Source organism: Haliotis rubra, unplaced genomic scaffold, assembly GCF_003918875.1.
Source record: "Haliotis rubra isolate DU_JTF1 unplaced genomic scaffold, ASM391887v1 Scf133, whole genome shotgun sequence".
Classification (NCBI taxonomy): domain Eukaryota; kingdom Metazoa; phylum Mollusca; class Gastropoda; order Lepetellida; family Haliotidae; genus Haliotis; species Haliotis rubra.
The window spans coordinates 1,313,371-1,330,113 of NW_025765259.1; the positions used below are offsets into that span (position 1 = coordinate 1,313,371).

General features: G+C 40.9%; 1 protein-coding gene across 1 annotated transcript; it reads right to left on the reverse strand.

The window, feature by feature from the left end:
- Positions 1 to 1,103: 1,103 nt before the first annotated feature.
- LOC124267673 lies at positions 1,104 to 16,392 on the reverse strand. The gene is made up of 11 exons (XM_046702644.1): positions 16,290 to 16,392; positions 16,043 to 16,182; positions 13,279 to 15,140; positions 12,453 to 12,591; positions 11,471 to 11,657; positions 8,944 to 9,037; positions 7,021 to 7,176; positions 6,429 to 6,529; positions 5,959 to 6,141; positions 4,957 to 5,197; positions 1,104 to 2,078 (listed from the first exon to the last, which is right to left on the reverse strand). Exons 2-11 carry the CDS (start codon positions 16,121 to 16,123, stop codon positions 1,847 to 1,849), a joined length of 3,276 nt encoding a protein of 1,091 aa, XP_046558600.1. The 5' UTR covers positions 16,124 to 16,182; positions 16,290 to 16,392; the 3' UTR covers positions 1,104 to 1,846.
- Positions 16,393 to 16,743: the final 351 nt, after the last annotated feature.

Below are 16,743 nucleotides of genomic sequence, written 5' to 3' on the forward strand. Positions count from 1 at the left end.
TCACTTTCTCAGTTCGATACTTAAAAGCAATGTCATTATTTAGCGTTGACAGAATTTCTAACTGTGAAATAGATATGTCGTTGTCACAGACAAAACTCAATGTCTTGTTTTATTGACACCTGTGTGTCTGCCTGCCTGTCTGCTAATGACAATATTCAATACACAGCTGCTATCACTGACCACATGCAATTTGAACTCAACACCAATCAGGCTATACACCATAAACAAAAATGCATTGATTTATGGCCCAAGTTCGGTCTCTGTCACATTATGTAATTACAGACAGGCAGGTGTGATAGTTGAACACATGACATGTTATGATGTCTGTTGATTGCAAAATGTTATACACAAAAAATGAGCATGTATTTACAAAACCCAACATCTCTACATATACACACACAATAAGCCACGAGGGCATATGCAAATGAACCAGCCGATACACTTGAGTGCACACCCACCCGCTCTGACTGGGTTCGGTATCCCGGCTGCTTTGTTTCTTGCGAAGTAAACCCAAGTACACAATATTGCACTTTTGATTTGCGATTGCACGCTTATAATTTTGTTTATATGTTTTTTCATAACTAGCAATGTATATTATATGTCACGAATAAGTGATAATTGTGTTTTAATTATGTTTGATTTTTGGGTTGCATGTGACCTTTAACATTGCTTATAGTATATTTTGTGTTCACCTGAAGAAGGAGCAAGAAATAGCTCTGACATGTGATAAATAATAAACAGAAGTTGTTGTCCATAAAGCGTGTCACGTATACCTACCACTGTAGACTACAATCATCATACTGCCAAAACCAAACAATTTCAACAAAACATTTATGTTTCAACAACAAAATGACATCAATAAACCAAACTATTATAACCTACATTGTTTTCCATGAGTGTACCATTAAATATTTAGTGATAACTTCACAGTCTGGACTCATTGAAAACACAAAACCATGCCATTATCACCATATCTACAGCCTTCCATACAAAGACAACATCAGATATATAATCATGGCAATATTGGGATTAATAGTAAAAGAGCAATCTATGATGTATTTGAAATACACAGTATGAAAAGCTCAACTACAAATGGTTTCAAATAAAAAATGCTGAGTAAAAAGTGTTAGCATGACCCGCTGTTGGGTTTTGCTGCATGACGCTACCAGGGATGTCAAACACAACTTCGATGTTCCAGCAACAACCCAACAGCCAACCCTGTCACTTCTCAACAGACTGCAGATACTTCATTAATCAGTATTTCAGTATTAATCGTCAGTCCTTCTACATTCAAACATCTGTTCCAGAATCTGCCACGGGTAACCTGACTGGTGGCCTGTGTGCCAAGGTTCAGCGTGGTTGGCTGTGTGTTGCCACACGATATCGAAGTGTTTGACATCCCTTTGATCACCTTGCAACATTTGATTATAATTAGTCAAGTGGAAATATGTAGGAATTACTTTCCTCTTATTTCAGACATATGTGATTAATCAACAAACTTACATGGAAAGCCTTTTGCTATTTTTCAAAATGTATTTACAAATAGCCTAAATATCAACATGTGTTTATCAATAAAGAAAAAAAAATCAAAATATGGAAACAAGACAAAATAATTCAAAGCAAACAAATTTGGTTTGCTTCTAACTAAAATATTTCCATTCCTTACAAACGTTACAATTTGTAGGACCAATGACAGCCAATACATTGCAAGACGTAGCGACATGGAGCAAATAAACAACAACGGAAATGCCTGAACCTCTGTTAGTTTGAGCAGCTCAGGGTTACCTTCCCTCCAGGTGGAGCCCTCTACTGGCTTGTTCTGCAAGTGTAATGTTATAGCATCCCACTAACAGAACATTTCTTCTTCAACAGGCTTTGATACCCAAGGACCATATTTGTTTTCTTTGAATTTTTTCAGCATGGTGGACTTTGCTGTTTGGAAGTCCAGTGCCATCATCTTGGCCTTGTAGTAGGTTTCGGCCCCAAGGAGGTCACTGCGGCCAAACCTGGTAGCAACTTTCTTGAAACTATCGTACAGATTCTTTTTCGTAAGCCGAGAGAAAAAGCTTTTCTCAATTCTGAAACAGTAAAAACATTATCCATGTTGTAAAAACTGGCTGAAGATGAACACTGAAAGAAAGGTGACAGCATAACATTCTCTTATAATGACAGTCCCTGTACTCAATATCTATGATGAATGACACAGTAGTCATAGCCAATACTTACGCAGTATGACACAGTAGTCATAGCCAATACTTACGCAGTATGACACAGTAGTCATAGCCAATACTTACGCAGTATGACACAGTAGTCATAGCGATACTTACGCAGTATGACACAGTAGTCATAGCCGATACTTACGCAGTATGACACAGCAGTCATAGCGAAATCTTACGCAGTATGACACAGTAGTCATAGCCAATTCTTACATAGTATGACACAATAGTCATAGCCGATACTTACGCAGTATGACACAGTAGTCATAGCCCATAGCCCAAACTTACCCAGTATGACACAGTAGTCATAGCCGATACTTAGGCAGTATGACACAGTAGTCATAGCCAATACTTACGCAGTATGACACAGTAGTCATAGCCGATACTTACGCAGTATGACACAGTCATCATAGCCAATACTGTACGCAGTATGACACAGTAGTCATAGCCGATACTTACGCAGTATGACACAGTAGTCATAGCCAATACTTACATAGTATGACAGTAGTCATAGCCGATACTTACGCAGTATGACACAGTTGTCATAGCCAATACTTACGCAGTATGACACAGTAGTCATAGCCGATACTTACGCAGTATGACACAGTAGTCATAGCCAATACTTACGCAGTATGCCACAGTATGACACAGTAGTCATAGCTGATACTTACGCAGTATGACACAGTAGTCATAGCCAATACTTACGCAGTATGACACAGTAGTCATAGCCAATACTTACATAGTATGACACAGTAGTCATAGCCAATACTTTCACGCAGTATGACACAGTAGTCATAGCCAATACATACGCAGTATGACACAGTAGTCATAGCCAATACTTACATAGTATGACACAGTCGTCATAGCCAATACTTACATAGTATGACACAGTATGACACAGTAGTCATAGCCAATACTTACGCAGTATGACACAGTAGTCATAGCCGATACTTACGCAGTATGACACAGTCATCATAGCCAATACTTACGCAGTATGACACAGTAGTCATAGCGATACTTACGCAGTATGACACAGTAGTCATAGTCGATACTGACACTTACGCCAGTATGACACAGTAGTCGAGCATGACATTAAATAGCCACGCGAGTATGACATGACACAGTAGTCATAGCCAATACTTACATAGTATGACACAATAGTCATAGCCGATACTTACGCAGTATGACACAGTAGTCATAGCCCAAACTTACCCAGTATGACACAGTAGTCATAGCCGATACTTACGCAGTATGACACAGTAGTCATAGCCAATACTTACGCAGTATGACACAGTAGTCATAGCCGATACTTACGCAGTATGACACAGTCATCATAGCCAATACTTACGCAGTATGACACAGTAGTCATAGCCGATACTTACGCAGTATGACACAGTAGTCAAAGCCGATACTTAGGCAGTATGACACAGTAGTCATAGCCCAAACTTACCCAGTATGACACGGTAGTCATAGCCGATACTTATGCAGCATGACACAGTAGTCATAGCCAATACTTATGTAGTATGACACAGTATGACACAGTAGTCATAGCCGATACTTACGCAGTATGACACAGTCATCATAGCCAATACTTATGCAGTATGACACAGTCATCATGGTCAATACTTACGCAGTATGACACAGTAGTCATAGCCAATACTTACATAGTATGACACAGTAGTCATAGCCAATACTTACACAGTATGACACAGTCATCATGGTCAATACTTACGCAGTATGACACAGTAGTCATAGCCAATACTTACGCAGTATGACACAGTAGTCATAGCCAATACTCATATGGTATGACACAGTATGACACAGTAGTCATAGCTGATACTACGCTCACGCAGTATGACACAGTAGTCATAGCCAATACTTACGCAGTATGACACAGTAGTCATAGCCAATACTTACATAGTATGACACAGTCGTCATAGCCAATACTTACGCAGTATGACACAGTAGTCATAGCCAATACATACATAGTATGACACAGTAGTCATAGCCAATACTTATGTAGTATGACACAGTATGACACAGTAGTCATATGCAGCACATCACATAGGCAATATACATGACATAGTATGCATCAGTACATAGTAGCAGTATGACACATACTAGGCATGACACACAGCCATCATGTAGTCATGACGCAGTATGACACAGTCGTCATGGTCAATACTTACGCAGTATGACACAGTCGTCATGGTCAATACTTATGCAGTATGACACAGTCATCATGGTCAATACTTACGCAGTATGACACAGTAGTCATAGCCAATACTTACATAGTATGACACAGTAGTCATGGTCAATACTTATGCAGTATGACAGTCATCATGGTCAATACCACTATACTTTACACATAGTCATAACACTTACGACACGCATAGTATGACACTCATCGTAGTCAATAGCCACACGATGTTTGATGTTACTTCACGATGTTTTCCTTTGGTCAATACTTACACTGTATGACACTGTCCCCAAGTCAATACTTACGCAGTATGACACTTTCCTCGTAGTCAATACTTACGATGTTTGACACACTTCTTTCGGTCAATACTTACGTGGTATGACACAGTCATCAACTCAATACTGACATTGTATGACACTCTCCCCATAGTCAATACTAACGATGTTTGATGCACTTCCTTTGGTCAATACTCACGCAGTATGACACAGTCATCAACTCAATACTGACACTGTATGACACCGTTCTCTTGTCAACACTCACGCTGTATGACACAGTCCCAGCGGGCCGTCTAGGACTTCTGGTCTCGGGTCTCCCAGACACCAGTTGATGCTGAGAGACTTGGTCTTCTGTGTCTCCCGTGGGGGGTCACATGCTGTCACACGCCCCAGCCAGGGGTGGTTCAGATGGAACAATGGGGGGAGTAGGGTATCGATGGGGGGTTCCGATTTGTTGACACGGCAACACACAGCCCTTGCCAGGTGACCATGGTCATACAAGAATCCTGCAACAGATTCAGCAAAATTCAAATTCAAGAAACTGCCTCAAAAGTTGACAGTCAACTGCTACAGAAGTTGAATCTAGATTGGTTTTTCTGCCACACAGCCACTCACTAATGTAAATTAAAGTACTTGTGTCTGAAGGTCGTTCAGAGTATGGTAGGTGATGGATTTATGGGGAGACTTGGACCAAATGTATTTGCACCGAACACATCAACTGGTTCTAAACAAGGAGATCACGTGATGATTATGTACAAACTTGTTAACGGTACCTGCTGAAGATATTTGACAAAACTCTTAAAGGCCTCTCCAGTCAACTGTTGAAACTCTACCACAAATTTAATAGGAACATCAGAAATAGTATATTATGAGTCTTGCCTTGATTCTTGAGTATTTGCTAAGAAGGCAACAAAATTCTCCAATATCAGTAGCCAATTATTCAAAGTCAACTGCATTGTCATCTTCATGATCATTGTAATCACCAGTAATATCATGCATCAACACTTGTTGAAAAAGGTTACATCTCCTTGGCAGGCCTCAGAGTGCTCAACTTGTATTTATTGGTGCAGATATATTTGGTGGGCGAGATTCTCTATACTCTATACTGATACTATGACAAATAGCGTACACCAGAACTATAACAAAGAAATACAATCCAGAAAACACTCCTCGTGACATCTATTCACAAGGAATCAGACGATGCGAGGTTTCTTTATATATTGTATTATAAACAATGATGAATATACTGATCTCAATGTTCACTTACCAAGAGTAAGTGAGTCAAGATATATGGGTTCCAGGAAGTGAGACAACAGCGCCCCCTGCATGCCAACCACATTCCACCTGCAGATCTTGTCAGTACACGACATTGTCCGCAGTCTCTCGCCACGCTGGATCCCATCAAACGTCTGGGCCACGAAATCAGATTCAATTGGGATTGTACCTTCACCTGGCAACAAGAAGTTTCTGTGTCATAATGTTACTATGGCAATGACAATACTCTAACACAGTTCGAAAATTTAGACTTCAAATTAGTAGGTTTATCACCTATTTAAAACAAAAGTACAAACACAAAAGTGTTCAAACCACATCTTCATCGAAATACATCATTTTAACAAAATTGTTTCGACATGGTACTACAAGAACTATAACCGGCTGGGACAACAGATGATAAGTAGTTTTCTGAAAATGATCTAAATCCTTAACCATGGTAACAAAGGATGTCATGTGACATACCTCCCTCCATCTTGGTTCTCAGCAGGCCCTGCACGCCACTGGTGAAGGTCGGATGGTGTTGGCGGTCAAAGGTCTCACTGCCCCTGTTCGATACCGCATCCCTGTGAGTACAGAAGTCGGGGAAGTAGTTCAGTTGGTCAATCATATTTGCAATGGAATATATTCTAGAGTAAGAAACCATGAATCTGCTCAAGCTAAATATTATGAAATAAAAGAAACGAGTGTAAAAGAGTGTGTTTGGGTTTTTAAAACACTGTCAGCATTATTGAGTCATACCACCGTCTATCTCTCCCTTCAACTAGATGAACATTCAAAACAGAGGAGGCTATCTATAACCTTTGGTTAGTACTGACATAAAATCCCAGACACCAGTTAGTCATTCCAGACTTTTGTTTTGTTCTACAGGGCAGGATTTACATATAGTGCTGGGCACAGGTGAATTTGGTTTATGCTACAGACAGAAATGTCCTGTGGTAGACTGTCCAACAGTCACACTCAACTTGATCAGTCATCTAGACCACGTGTATTACCGCAAGATGCCCAATTCTCCGTCATTTCAGAAACAACCACTGTAGAGAGTTGCCATAGTTACCTGGGAGAAAAGAGGGCTCCATCTCCACATGGTGCTGTTGAGATGTACAGATGGAGGCTGATGCCCTGTTTGATCCGGAGTTTTCCGGTTTGACCCACTTCAAACAGGTCATGAGGACTGCTGGGGTCGTATGTCTCTAGCTGGGCATACAGGAACCTGGAAGACAAGAGCACTGGATCCTGTCAACATCGCACAGACCATTAACATGTCCAGCCAATACACAAACCTGCAGGTTGCACAAATAAACTTAATTGTGTGTTATCTGTTGGTGGCATGTATATCATACAACCCATTTTACTTTGTGTGTTGTTTCATCTTACTTTGCCCATGTCCCACAACGGTCTTCATCATTTTTCAAAACTTACAATATGAAATTCATAAGAAAGTAATTTTCGATTTGCAACACCAGTGAGATATATGATACATGAAATCTAGAAAACGTCCACCATGACAGCTCCCAGTGTTGCCTGGTGAGTGAGTGCTGCACCTGATGTAGCAGGAAGGTCAAATATTGGCCCCAGACAATGTACTCAAATGTGGATCTGAACCCAGGACTTGACAAACATGGCCACAACCCAACTGTCCACCATGTTTAACATACAGTAACGAGCAGAAAAAATGCGACTTTTCACAGACGTAGTTTTCAAAATTTATTTACTGATAACTTCAGTTATATTTTTCATACATCCACTCTGTGATACTGAAGTTTACATTTATGCAAGTCAATAGTCTGTTAGTCCACCGTTTCTCTCGATGCACTGCTGAATACGGCGTCCCATGCTGTCAATCAAATTGTCTATGTAGTCCTGGGGTAGGTCCACCCATATTTGACTGATGAGATTAGACCACTCAACGACACTCTTCGGTTCCAACTTTTCTAATTTGTCCTTCATAATCTGCCACACATTTTCAATTGGGTTCAGGTCTGGTGATGCCGCTGGAAATTTCTGTAAGGTCATGTGACTCGTTTCAAACCAGTTACAGGTGTGTCTTGACTTGTGTACAGGTGCATTGTCCTGTAAAAGTTTGAAAGGCATTCCACTCTGTCCTATATGGGATTCCACTATGCCTTCTTGTATTTGTTGAGAGTACTTGCTTGAATCCATCCTTCCTGTAATAGTTAGCAGCGGCATTACCCCGAGTTTGCCTATACCACCCCAAACCATGACACTGGGTGAGAACTTCGGAACCATTTTGCAGCTACGTCCACCTCTTGACCACCTCTTTCTTGTGATCCTATAAAACTGAAACATTGATTCGTCCGTAAAAATCACATTTGAAAAGTCTGTACCCTGCATTTCCCTGCACCACTCGAGCCTTTTCTCCATATGTGCTGTTGTCATCAATGGAACTTTCTTCGGCACTCGCTTGACATATCCAGATTGCTTTAAAGATCTTCTGATTGTCCATTCTGATACCTTAGGGACTCCTTGACTTTAAGCCTTCACGGCATGCTGTTTTGCAGACCAGTTTGGGTACGCCACCACGAGACGCGCTCGTCTGTCAATTGCCCCAAGAGTAGCACGATGTCCCGATCCAGCCTGTCGCTCTGTCCCTAACCCTGCGTCAAATTTCGTCAATTTTCGGTAAACAGAGGCCCGATGCAGTCCTGTCAGTTTCACAAGTCTAGTTACGGATGTAATACCTGCTTCATAATATGCCAAGAGTCGATTTCTGTTGTTTTGTAACGTCATGGCAAAGCTTCGGTATCGTCTGCTATTGTCTTCGGTATTGTCACGTGATCTAGCCATCCCTGAACCAAAGGGAGATAATTCCATACCAACGAGGCAAGCTACTGGCGGCTAGAAACAATGTATTTCGGCCTTTTTGATAGTAGGATCGAGTCTACAGAATAAAGTTTTTGTCGCATTTTTTCTGCTTGTTACTATATGTGTGTGGATACAGTCATGACATGTCACTGACCTCAGGAATCCTCGTCTGGTGATGATCTCAGCATGACAGTCATTTACTGTGTTGCCTTCCAGACTCAACTGTTGCCCTGTGATACACCGGTTGCCTGGCAACACATTCATGTGAGAAATATATATTATATACACTAATACCTTGTTCTGCATATATATTTATACAAGCATATGTTAGTATTGTGCTGGCTAAACAATATGCCTGGGCATTGTACTGAATACTGATATCACCAATATTGTATTGCCTATATTTATGGAGCAACATATGCTGATATCATCAATATTGTATTGCCTATATTGAAGGAGCAACATATGCTGATATCATCAATATTGTGTTGCCTTTATTTAAGGAGCAACATATGCTGATATCATCAATATTGTATTGCCTATATTTATGGAGCAACATATGCTGATATCATCAATATTGTGTTGCCTATATTTATGGAGCAACATATGCTGATATCATCAATATTGTGTTGCCTTTATTTAAGGAGCAACATATGCTGATATCATCAATATTGTGTTGCCTATATTTATGGAGCAACATATGCTGATATCATCAATATTGTGTTGCCTATATTTATGGAGCAACATATGCTGATATCATCAATATTGTGTTGCCTATATTTAAGGAGCAACATATGCTGATATCATCAATATTGTGTTGCCTATATTTAAGGAGCAACATATGCTGATATCATTAATATTGTATTGCCTATATTGAAGGAGCAACAAATGCTGATATCATCAATATTGTGTTGCCTATATTTATGGAGCAACATATGCTGATATCATCAATATTGTGTTGCCTATATTTATGGAGCAACAAATGCTGATATCATCAATATTGTGTTGCCTATATTTATGGAGCAACATATGCTGATATCATCAATATTGTGTTGCCTATATTTATGGAGCAACAAATGCTGATATCATCAATATTGTGTTGCCTATATTTATGGAGCAACAATGCTGATATCATCAATATTGTGTTGCCTATATTTAAGGAGCAACATATGCTGATATCATCAATATTGTGTTGCCTATATTTATGGAGCAACAAATGCTGATATCATCAATATTGTGTTGCCTATATTTATGGAGCAACATATGCTGATATCATCAATATTGTGTTGCCTATATTTATTGAGCAACAAATGCTGATATCATCAATACTGTGTTGCCTATATTTATGGAGCAACATATGCTGATATCATCAATATTGTGTTGCCTTTATTAAAGGAGCAACATATGCTGATATCATCAATATTGTGTTGCCTATATTTATGGAGCAACATATGCTGATATCATCAATATTGTGTTGCCTATATTTAAGGAGCAACATATGCTGATATCATCAATATTGTGTTGCCTATATTTAAGGAGCAACATATGCTGATATCATCAATATTGTGTTGCCTATATTTATGGAGCAACATATGCTGATATCATCAATATTGTGTTGCCTATATTTATGGAGCAACAAATGCTGATATCATCAATATTGTGTTGCCTATATTTAAGGAGCAACATATGCTGATATCATCAATATTGTGTTGCCTATATTTATGGAGCAACATATGCTGATATCATCAATATTGTGTTGCCTATATTTATGGAGCAACATATGCTGATATCATCAATATTGTGTTGCCTATATTTATGGAGCAACATATGCTGATATCATCAATATTGTGTTGCCTATATTTAAGGAGCAACATATGCTGATATCATCAATATTGTATTGCCTATATTTATGGAGCAACATATGCTGATATCATCAATATTGTGTTGCCTATATTTATGGAGCAACATATGCTGATATCATCAATATTGTATTGTTGCCTATATTTATGGAGCAACATATGCTGATATCATCAATATTGTGTTGCCTATATTTAAGGAGCAACATATGCTGATATCATTAATATTGTATTGCCTATATTGAAGGAGCAACAAATGCTGATATCATCAATATTGTGTTGCCTATATTTATGGAGCAGCATATGCTGATATCATCAATATTGTGTTGCCTATATTTATGGAACAACATATGCTGATATCATCAATATTGTATTGCCTAAATTTATGGAGCAGCATATGCTGATATTATCAATATTGTATTGCCTATATTTATGGAGCAACATATGCTGATATCATTCATATGGTATTGCCTATATTTATGGAGCAACATATGCTGATATCATCAATATTGTGTTGCCTATATATGTCTCTGCACTATGATGCCCAGATACACTCAGATGCTTGTCTGCAATAATTGCTACACGTTTAACGAACCAAGCCATGGTTAGGAAAGGGGTGTGAAAGATTAGTTGGGAAAATAATAGCTAAAAATTGTCCCAATTTACATGTCACCTGAACCAATGCTGATGACTCACCTGAACCAATCCTGATGACTCACCTGAACCAATGCTGATGACTCACCTGAACCAATCCTGATGACTCACCTGAACCAATGCTGATGAACCAATCCTGATGACTCACCTGAACCAATGCTGATGACTCACCTGAACCAATGCTGATGACGATGCCAGTATCCTCTGGGTTCCTCTTCATCACAAGGCCAGCAATGATCTTGCGTCCAGCCAGAGTGTCCGGTATGGTGGCGATCAGCTGGTTGAAGGCCTGGTGTGTCAGAGCAGCTATCTTGTCGAAGTGTGTCATTGTCAACGAGGGAACCAGCATCATGTCCACCTGTCAAAATCATACAGACTGACACATTCCAGGTAAAATGGTCACAGGCTGAATGAACTAGAGCAGTTCTTTCTGTCAGTAGTCAGAGCTAATCTATAGAAAGACAAACCTCACTAACAGCATTGATGAGGTCTGGTACTGGTGGATTAACAATACTACCTCTGTAAGTCAAACAGGGGTTTATATTGTGGATCATTGTCAGTTGCAATACTTAAAACGCTGTGCAATAACAAGTGCAACTAACGAGCAATATCATCAAGGCAACTTGTTCAACAGTTTGATAGCAACAATATCATCACTGCAACTTGCTGGAGCCTAACGAGTCTGATAGCAACAATATCATCAGCTGGCAACTTGTTCAGCAACAATATCATCACTGCAACTCAGCTGAGCCAAATCATCAAAACAGCCAGTGTCTGATAGCAACAATATCGTCATGGCAACTTGTTCAGCTGAGCCAAATCATCAAAACAGCCAGAGTCTGATAGCAACAATATCGTCATGGCAACTTGTTCAGCTGAGCACAAATCATCAAAACAGCCAGTGTCTGATAGCAACAATATAATCATGGTAACTTGTTCAGCTGAGCCAAATCATCAAAACAGCCAGAGTCTGATAGCAACAATATCGTCATGGCAACGTTTTCAGCTGAGCACAAATCATCAAAACCGCCAGAGTCTGATAGCAACAATATCGTCATGGCAACTTGCTAAAATGACAACTCACCAACATTGCCAGCGTCTGATGGCAAAAATATCGTTATGGTAGCTTGCTAACAGTAACATGACAACTCACTGATTTGGCCTGAGTCTTTTGACCTTCTGCCAGCAATATCCGCATTGCGACATCTGCTGCTTCCTTCTTCCCATCCTTCTTGTTGCTGCACTCAACCCCCGGGAACTGGCGGGACCCAACAAACGCTGCCAGCACAAACCTACACGACATACAGATCAAGTACTTCATTGTCAGTACCAATAGAAGTGACAAAACCCTTTCCACCTTCATAAGAAATATCTGCTAAAAGCAGAATCGATTGTACAGTTGTGACCTTATCATGAGCATATATATGTTTCAGCAGTTTACAGCTGTACAATGTTGTTTGTAAACAAATCGAGTCAGGGTGTTACATGATGCACAAATGTGTGTCCAGTACGCACAAATGTAGAGAATGCATGCAGAAACAAACTTCACTGCATCCCGAGGGACACACAATGCCATTCACTGTGCCACAACACATCTAGGACCTCGCTATGTGTTTGGTGGGGTTTTCATATCAGTTATATGCATCATTTCATCCCTCAGTCCACATGATTAATGATTCTTTCCAGGCTCAAAAGAAATTATCAAAATGTACAGTTCTCTACACTGTTACTTCACAGGACCGTCATATTACTTTCAAGGACGCTTAAAACTAATAATTAGACCCCCATGTTTTTGAGTAGATGGAATAACAATGAAACCAAGGTGCCCCACCGGTGGTACCTGTCATAATCATATACAAAGTCTATTCAATTGTTCACCTGAAATATGGAAGTATGGTACAAGTCAACGCTGATGTACAAATGCCTTACTTCACTGTCAGACCTACACAACATACAGACATATATGTATATGCACTCACTTTGGTTTGTGGGAAGGACCCCGTTGGCTGATGACCTCAATCCTGGCTGTAGATTGCCGTGACTGCGCATACTCCATCAGGGCACTCACGGGGTTCTTGTTGACACCCGCGAACGTCTCTGCTGTGATTTCTAAAGTGCCACACGGAAGACTGTTTAAGCCTCCAGCCAGACTAGGAACAGATGCAACGCCACCTGGTGATCTGGTCGGAAGTGATTGTGGTCCAGTTGATGATTCTGTCATCCACGGTGACATTGGATCATGACTTCCTCTTGGAACAAAGCTGTGCGAGGGACCGGATGAGATGACTTGGCTTTGTTCCTGTTGGATAAGGTCCATGGGAGTCCGTGGCAAGGATCTTGCACCGGACTGGGATATGGCTGCCTGCTGCTGCTGGAATGAAGGTGAAGAACGTTGTGGCTGGCCCTGTGATACAAGCGACAAACTTCCTGTTATAGTGTGGGAAGACACACCTGGATAAGACCCAGCTGATCCTTGTGATGACGAACCCACATCCCTCATGTTGTATGACATGACTGGACGCTGGTTACAGGCACCCTGGTCAGACAAACCACCTGGTCTTATCTGCCATCTGGAACCCATCTGTGGACCTCCATCGATCTGGCCAATGACAGAGTCAGCTCCCAGGCTTGTCAGCATGGTTGGAGACTTGCTTGCATGCTGCTTAGTGACCCCTTGGATGTCTGCAGCTATTGTTGCCAGAATTTGACCCCTGCCCGCCCCCTTCACCCCATATTGAGTGTCAGACCCTAACAGTTCCAACGGAGACAGAGGAAGCCCTTGAGTAGCTCCTTTCATGGATGGGTGACAGATGTTCATCTTCCCTCGAGCAACATTTGGTTGCGATTTCTTCACCGGCCCAGATAAACCTTTCGCTTCCAGATACTGATCTCCTTTTGATGTCACCGTCCAGGCTGAGCCAGTTCGAGCCACCAGTTTCTCCTCTAACAGATCCTGCAGGGCTGCTTCTACAGGCTTCTTGCTTGATTTCAGAGCACTGACGATAATCAAACTAGCTCCAGTTTTCAACAGACGATTTCCTAGGGTTTTTAACACAAGGTCCCTGAAACACAGCTCAGTATCTGGGGATTCTGATTCTCTAACAGGGATGGGTGGTCTGGAGACCATGTTTTCGTCAGATTTGTCTGCTAAATCTGGATCTGAACTCTGAGAGTCAACAGTTCCTGGCGACAAAGCCATATATTGATAGTTGCTTTGACTGTTGGCAATCAGATCATTCATTCTGTCATTGATGTCAAAGGATTCATCTTCTATGTCATCATAGTCCTCCATCTCTGACCTGTCATCTTCTTCTTCATCATCTCCCTCAACACAACCCGGTACCAACTGCTGCTGAGAAGGGGATTCCAGGCCTTGATACAAAGTCTCATCCACCTTCCTTGGCGTGAAGGATTCTCCTAACCACGTACCTTCATCAGCCCGCTTTCTGCTACCTATGACCATTTCACCAAATCCTCCCGTAAAATCCATCGAAGATGATTCTACATGTGTCTGACCAATACTACCAACTGCCATTCCATTCTGGGAAATTTCTCCAAGCTTCATAGCATCCATTGTAGTCAACATTTCTGAAGGAACTGGACTCACCCTGGCATTAGGAATGAGATACCAAAGAATTGGGGAACCCTTGATGAACCGAACCACTCTCCTCTGGGACAGCATATACAGGGTCGGGTTCACTTCCCGAGGTGTTCCATAGCCACAGGCTCTCGCAATATCCATAGCCTTCTGTGGTTTGCTGCCACACTTTTTCAAATATGCCAAAATGCTGTCCACACGCTCTCTGCTTAAAGGATTTTGCACTTTGCCTTCACGGTGCGACTGAAAAGTAGAAAAAATATAGAGAGAAATATATTGATCTACCTGTGTGTATACCTACCTACACACATATCTAAGTATTTACCTCCACTTATCCACCCTCCCACCTGTATACCTACCTACACACATATCTAAGTATTTACCTCCACTTCTCCACCCTCCCACCTGTATACCTACCTACACACATATCTAAGTATTTACCTCCACTTCTCCACCCTCCCACCTGTATACCTACCTACACACATATCTAAGTATTTACCTCCACTTCTCCACCCTCCCACCTGTATTACCTACACACATATCTAAGTATTTACCTCCACTTCTCCACCCTCCCACCTGTATACCTACGTACATACATATCTAAGTATTTACCTCCACTGAATGACATACCCATACACCCAGGTGTTCGAGAAGCACATTCACAGACAAAGTTATTTATTCATTAAGCTGTACTGTGCGGTCTCCATCCTTTCTCGAACACCTGGCTGTCCCTTTCTCTGCACTCCTTCCTCGTAACAAACAGTGAACTGGGTCAATATTTTAATGATAGATTGTTAAACAACTTTTTTATTTTAAGGACAAACATTCAGCAAAAACCTCACAGAGTTGGTATGATGTTTTGATTATGATCAGCGTTTCATTGAGTATTTTATGTTTATTAGTTTTCGAGTTAGATTGCAATTCATCGGTCCGCTTTTGAGCCAAACGGACTATATATATCAGCTGGTATATATCATACAACTTGCAACCCAACTATTCAAAATAGTTCCATAGGAGTGTAGGGCCGCGATCGGGTTCACCAGTCTTGATCGACATTGCTCCACATCGCCTGCAATTTACAGGATCACGTCTCGTCTGTCCATGATACACTCAAACACAAACCCAGGCCATTGCAGCATTTATACCTGAAACTGATGTCTCCGTCCCCGTCCCCGTCCCCGTCCACGCCCCCGGCTTCGGCCACGACGACCACCACGCCCTGTCATTTTACAAACGGAATGGAGCCCAATTCACTGGTAACCTTTCTTGGAAATTCAAACTGAAACTGAAAGAGAAAGTAGAATATAGTCTAGATAGACGTAAATGTTAATGATGATTATTAACATGGTTCGCATAATTAAACATAAACAAGTAGTCCAGCAATCAGTCTACCTGTAATTAAAACACTGTTGATCATTACTCTGCAGTACGTCCCGTATCTTCCCCGAATTGTGTATTTGCGACGAAGGACTCAAACCACGCCGCCATGTTTTGAAGATATTTATTCACTTCCGGGGAATTCCCTGTTTGAGCATGTTACTATAAATAGTCACGATCACGTTTGGACATGTCTTGTCTGAATCACATCATGAACATAACAAAATATTTCAAAGCGCCATGATTTAGTTTTGTCTACTCGATACATTATTGTTACCGAATAATCAGATATAATAAATGAAGACACCTATAACAGTGTTTGTGTTTCATGTTATCCTGACTTAACAAATACATACACATTGGCGAATCCAGAGGAGGGGTTCAGGGGTTTCGACACCCCCCCCCCCCCTTTTTCGAAAATGACTTAAAACCACATTGAAGTAATGTTTTACATTGGCGGAGCCGAGGA